Genomic DNA, 6,597 nt, shown 5'->3' with positions numbered 1-6,597 from the left:
ACTCAGACTATCCCCTCCTCCAATCACCTTCCTGGCCGGAGCCCAGCACTGTCACACAGTGTAGACGGGGCCTCACTTACTGAGGGCTCACACCCCATGCCGACACTATAGTTATGAAAGCCCCACCAACGCCTCCACTTTCTCAGAAGACTGAGGAAATTTGGCATGTCCGCTACGACTCTCACCAACTTTTACAGATGCACCATAGAAAGCATTCTTTCTGGTTGTATCACAGCTTGGTCTGGGCTCCTGCTCTGCCCAAGACCGCAAGGAACGACAAAAGGTCGTGAATGTAGCCCAATCCATCACGCAAACCAGCCTCCCATCCATTGACTCTGTCTACACTTCCCGCTGCCTCGGGGAAAAGCAGCCAGCATAATTAAGGACCCCACGCACCCCCGGACATTCTCTCTTCCACCTTCTTCCTTCAGGAAAAAGATACAAAAGTCTGAGGTCACGAACCAACCGACTCAAGAACAGCTTCTTCCCTGCTGCCGTCGGACTTTTGAATGGACCTACCTCGCATTAAGTTGATCCTCCAGCCCCTACACCCCCTCCCTATCCCTGTAACCCCCTCCAGCCCCTACACCCCCTCCGTATCTCTGTAACCACCTCCCGTCCCTAAACCCCCTCCCCATCTCTGTAACCACCTCCCGTCCCTAAACCCCCTCCCTATCTCTGTAACCTCCTCCAGCCCCTACACCCGCTCCCTATCTCTGTAACCTCCTCCAGCACCCTACACCCCCTCCCTATCTCTGTAACCACCTCCCGTCCCGACACCCCCTCCCTATCTCTGTAACCTCCTCCAGCCCCCTGCACCCCCTCCCTATCTCTGTAACCACCTCCCATCCCTACACCCCCTCCCTATCTCTGTAACCTCCTCCAGCCCCTACACCCCCTCCCTATCTCTGTAACCCCCTCCAGCCCCCTACGCCCCCTCCCTATCTCTGTAACCCCCTCCAGCCCCCTACACCCCCTCCCTATCTCTGTAACCTCCTCCAGCCCTTACACCCCCTCCCTATCTCTGTAACCACCTCCAGCCCCTACACCCCTCCCTATCTCTGTAACCTCCTCCAGCCCCTACACCCCCTCCCTATCTCTGTAACCACCTCCAGCCCCTACACCCCTCCCTATCTCTGTAACCTCCTCCAGCCCCCTACACCCCCTCCCTATCTCTGTAACCTCCTCCAGCCTCTACACCCCCTCCCTATCTCTGTAACGCCCTCCAGCCCCCTCCCTATCTCTGTAACCTCCTCCAGCCCTTACACCCCCTCCCTATCTCTGTAACCTCCTCCAGCCCCTACACCCCCTCCCTGTCTCTGTAACCACCTCCCGTCCCTAAAACCCCTCCCTATCTCTGTAACCTCCTCCAGCCCCTACACCCCCTCCCTATCTTTGTAACCTCCTCCAGCCCCTACACCTCCTCCGTCTTTGTAACCTCCTCCAGCCCCCTACACCCGCTCCCTATCTCTGTAACCTCCTCCAGCCCCCTACACCCCCTCCCTATCTCTGTAACCACCTCCCATCCCTACCTCTGTAACCTCCTCCAGCCCCTACACCCCCTCCCTATCTCTGTAACCTCCTCCAGCCCCTACACCCCCTCCCTATCTCTGTAACCACCTCCCATCCCTACCTCTGTAACCTCCTCCAGCCCCTACACCCCCTCCCTATCTCTGTAACCTCCTCCAGCCCCCTACACCCCCTCCCTATCTCTGTAACCACCTCCCGTCCCGACACCCCCTCCCTATCTCTGTAACCTCCTCCAGCCCCCTGCACCCCCTCCCTATTTCTGTAACCTCCTCCAGCCCCCTCCCTATCTCTGTAACCTCCTCCAACCCCTACATTCCTCTGGGATCTCTGCGCCCTTCCACTTCCAGCCTCTTGAACATTGCGGAGTTTTATCAGACCACCTTTGTTGGCCGTGCCTCTCACTCACCAGTGGTTTCTGGGAACATGTACGTCAATTCACTTTGAACTTCACTGAGGTAAAAGGTTTCTTGTTTGCTGTTCTGTGGACAGAGAGATAGAGAGAGCGTACATTTCATCGAAATCTAATACAAATGGCCAATAAACTTAACCCTTTGCGTTGCCCCGGGGTTCTGCTTATCAATTTAATCATAGAATCCTCCAGTGCAGAAGGAGGCCATTTGGCCCACCGGATCCCACCCAGGCCCTATCCCCATAACCCCATACATTTACCCTAGCTAGTCCCCCCGACACCAAGGGGTAATTTTAGCACAGCCAACCCACCTAACGCACACATCTTCGGCCTATAGGAGGAAACCGGAGCACCCGGAGGAAACCCACGCAGACACGGGGAGAATGTGCAGACTCCGCACGGACAGTGACCCAAGCCGGGAATCGAATCCGGGCCCCTGGCGCTGCGAGGCAGCAGTGCTAACCACTGTGCCACCGTGCCGCACTAGTAAAAACGGCACACAGTCCATGACCAACTCGTCAAGGCACAGATCCTGGGTTCGAGAGGGTTTCTGCTCCTGATCCCTGTCCAGTGATCTCTGGGTTAGAGAGAGAGAGGGGAAATCAGCCAGGGTTCCTGATCACTGTCCAGTGATCCCTGGGTTAGAGACAGAGAGAGGGGATATCAGCCAGGGTTCCTGATCACTGTCCAGTGATCCCTGGGTTAGAGAGAGAGAGGGGAAATCAGCCAGGGTTCCTGCTGCTGATCACTGTCCAGTGATCCCTGGGTTAGAGAGAGAGGGGAAATCAGCCAGGGTTCCTGCTCCTGATCACTGTCCAGTGATCCCTGGGTTAGAGAGAGAGGGGAAATCAGCCAGGGATCCTGCTCCTGATCCCTGTCCAGTGATCCCTGGGTTAGAGAGAGAGGGGAAATCAGCCAGGGATCCTGCTCCTGATCCCTGTCCAGTGATCCCTGGGTTAGAGAGAGAGGGGAAATCAGCCAGGGTTCCTGATCCCTGTCCAGTGATCCCTGGGTTAGAGAGAGAGAGAGAGGGGAAATCAGCCAGGGTTCCTGCTCCCGATCACTGTCCAGTGATCCCTGGGTTAGAGAGAGAGGGGAAATCAGCCAGGGTTCCTGATCCCTGTCCAGTGATCCCTGGGTTAGAGAGAGAGAGAGAGGGGAAATCAGCCAGGGTTCCTGCTCCTGATCCCTGTCCAGCGATCCCTGGGTTAGGGACATTCTGAATGTTGAGTGTAAAATACTCACCTTCTTAAATCCGAACATAACGTAACCCTCAGGGAAGGTGAGGGTCATGTTAACAAAGTCAGTGCCACAGTTTCCTGAACTCTTTGTCTTCTTAGGTACAATTCGGAATAAACCCCAACTCTGTCAATAAAAAATAGCAGCAGGTCAGAGCGTCTGGCAAATATCTATACGTTTTTGTATCGTTTTAACCAGCGGTGCTCCAGTGGAGTAGGTGACTGGAGGAGGCGTCGGGAGACCAGCTATCAAACCCTCCAACTTAAACCGTTACCTTGAACAGTATGTTACGGAACCGACGAGGGAACGAGTTATCTTAGATCTGGTAATGTGTAACGAGGTAGGTAGAATTAAGGTAGAATCTTGGGTCAAGAGGTAGGTAGAATTAAGGTAGAATCTTGGGTCAAGAGGTAGGTAGAATTAAGGTAGAATCTTGGGTCAAGAGGTAGGTAGAATTAAGGTAGAATCTTGGGTCAAGAGGTAGGTAGAATTAAGGTAGAATCTTGGGTCAAGAGGTAGGTAGAATTAAGGTAGAATCTTGGGTCAAGAGGTAGGTAGAATTAAGGTAGAATCTTGGGTCAAGAGGTAGGTAGAATTAAGGTAGAATCTTGGGTCAAGAGGTAGGTAGAATTAAGGTAGAATCTTGGGTCAAGTGATCACAATATGGTCGAATTTCTGGTACAAATGGAAGAGGAGAAAGTAGGGTCCCATACCAGTGTCCTCCGTTTGAACAGAGGGAAATACAATAGGATGAGGGCTGAATTGGCTAAGGTGGACTGGGAGAGCAGACTGGTAGGTAGGACAGCTGAGGAACGGTGGAGGATTTTTAAGGAGATCCTTTTCAGGACTCAGCAACAATATATTCCGGTGATAAAGAAGGACTATAAGAAAAGGGATAACCAGCCGTGGATAATGAAGGAAATTAAGGAGAGTATTAAATTAAAGACCGATGCGTACAGAGTGGCCAAAAATAGTGGAGAATCGGAAGATTGGGAAAACTTTAAGAAACAACAAAGAACGACTAAGAAAGCGATAAAGAAAGGAAAGATAGGTTATGAAGCTAGGCTAGCCCTAAATATAAAAAATGATAGTAAAAGCTTTTACAAATATATAAAAAGGAATAGAGTGGCAAGAGTGAATGTTGGACCCTTGGAGGACGAGAGGGGGGATTTAATAGTGGGAAATGAGGAAATGGCTGAAACTTTAAACAAGTTTTTTGTGTCGGTCTTCACGGTGGAAGACACAAATAGTTTACCGAATATTAACGATAGAGGGTTGGTAGGAGGAGAGGTACTCAATACAATTAATGTTACCAGAGAGGCAGTGCTGGGTAGACTAACGGGACTGAAGGTGGACAAGTCCCCGGGTCCGGATGGAATGCATCCCAGGGTATTGAAAGAAATGTCAGAGGTAATAGCGGATGCGTTAGTGGTTATTTATCAAAATTCACTGGACTCTGGGGTAGTGCCGGCTGATTGGAAAACAGCTAATGTTACGCCGCTGTTTAAAAAAGGAAATAGACAAAAGGCGGGTAACTACAGGCCGGTCAGCTTAACGTCTGTAGTTGGGAAAATGCTGGAATCCATTATTAAAGAAGAAATAGCAGGCCATCTGGATAAGAATGGTTCGATTAAGCAGACGCAGCATGGATTCATGAGGGGAAAGTCGTGCTTGACGAACTTGTTGGATTTTAATGAAGATGTGACGAGTGCGGTTGACGGAGGGGAACCGGTGGATGCGGTGTTTTTGGATTTCCAAAAGGCGTTTGATAAGGTGCCTCACCAAAGGTTGCTGAAGAAGATTGGGTCACACAGAGTTGGGGGTAGGGTGTTAGTGTGGATTGGCTATCCGACAGGAAGCAGAGAGTCGGAATAAATGGGTGCTTTTCTGGTTGGCAGATGGTAACTAGTGGCGTGCCGCAGGGATCGGTACTCGGGCCTCAACTATTTACCATTTATATAGACGATCTGGAGGAGGGGACTGAGTGTAGGGTAACAAAGTTTGCAGACGACACAAAGATAAGTGGAAAAGTGAATCGTGTGGAGGGCGTAGAAGGTCTGCGGAGAGATTTGGACAGGCTGTGTGAGTGGGCGAGGATCTGGCAGATGGAGTATAACGTTAACAAATGCGAGGTTATTCACTTTGGAGGAAATAATAGCAAATTGGATTATTATCTAAATGGAAAAAAATTACAACATGCTGCTGTACAGAGGGACCTGGGGGTCCTTGTGCATGAGACGCAAAAACCCAGTCTGCAGGTGCAACAGGTGATCAAGAAGGCAAATGGGATGTTGGCCTATATCGCAAGGGGGATAGAATATAAAAGCAGAGATGTCTTGCTGCATCTGTACAGGGCATTGGTGAGGCCGCAGCTGGAATACTGTGTGCAGTATTGGTCCCCTAATTTGCGGAAGGATATATTGGAGGGAGTGCAGAGAAGGTTCACTAGGTTGATACCAGAGATGAGGAGTGTTGATTATGAGGAGAGACTGAGCAGATTGGGTTTGTACTCGTTGGAATTTAGAAGGCTGAGGGGGGATCTTATAGAGACCTATAAGATAATGAAGGGGCTGGATAGGGTAGAGGTGGAGAGATTCTTTCCACTTAGAAAGGAAATGAGAACTAGAGGGCACAGCCTCAAAATAAAGGGGGGGGTCGGTTTCATAGAAACATAGAAAAACTACAGCACAAACGGGCCCTTCGGCCCACAAGTTGTGCCGAACACATCCCTACCTTCTAGACCTACCTATAACCCTCCATTACGCTCCATGTACTCATCCAGGAGTCTCTTAAAAGACCCTACTGAGTTCGCCTCCACCACCACTGACGGCAGCCGATTCCACTCGCCCACCACCCTCTGTGTGAAAAACTTACCTCTAACATTTCCCCTGTACCTACCCATAGAAACAATTCCGACAGAGTTGAGGAGGAACTTCTTCTCTGAGGGTGGTGAATCTCTGGAATTATCTGCCCACTGAAGTGGTGGAGGCTACCTCGCTGAATATGTTTAAATCACGGATAGATGGATTCCTGATCGGTAAGGGAATTAGGGGTTATGGGGATCAGGCGGGTAAGTGGAACAGATCCACTTCAGATCAGCCATGATCTTATTGAATGGCGGGGCAGGCTCGAGGGGCTAGATGGCCTACTCCTGCTCCTATTTCTTATGTTCTTAAATCAAATTAAATTCATTCCCAACAGAGAGAGAGAGAGAGAGAGAGACACCTGAATGGGCGTCAGGATTCTGTCACTGTGAGCAAGGTAGTGGAGGGAGCTTTACTCTGTATCTAACCCCGTGCTGTACCTGTCCTGGGAGTGTTTGATGGGGGACAGTGTAGAGGGAGCTTTACTCTGTATCTAACCCCGTGCTGTCCCTGTCCTGGGAGTGTTTGATGGGGGACAGTGTAGCGGGAGCTTTA

General features: G+C 50.7%; 1 protein-coding gene across 2 annotated transcripts in view; it reads right to left on the bottom strand.

Moving 5' to 3' along the window:
* Window positions 1-1,913: 1,913 nt before the first annotated feature.
* Window positions 1,914-6,597, bottom strand: part of LOC144481712 (uncharacterized) — a 240,640-nt gene continuing 235,956 nt past the window's right edge. For both annotated transcript variants that reach the window (XM_078200857.1, XM_078200856.1), the window contains 2 exons: window positions 3,185-3,304; window positions 1,914-2,009 (listed from right to left, as the gene is read on the bottom strand). In XM_078200857.1, the coding sequence (XP_078056983.1) occupies window positions 1,929-2,009; window positions 3,185-3,304 (201 nt within the window). In that variant the 3' untranslated portion in view covers window positions 1,914-1,928. The remainder of the gene's footprint in view (window positions 2,010-3,184; window positions 3,305-6,597) is intronic.

This window comes from Mustelus asterias, chromosome 31 (genome assembly GCF_964213995.1).
Source record: "Mustelus asterias chromosome 31, sMusAst1.hap1.1, whole genome shotgun sequence".
Classification (NCBI taxonomy): Eukaryota; Metazoa; Chordata; class Chondrichthyes; order Carcharhiniformes; family Triakidae; genus Mustelus; species Mustelus asterias.
Note: the sequence above shows the minus strand (reverse complement) of the source record. Positions and strands in the feature narration are given on the sequence as shown.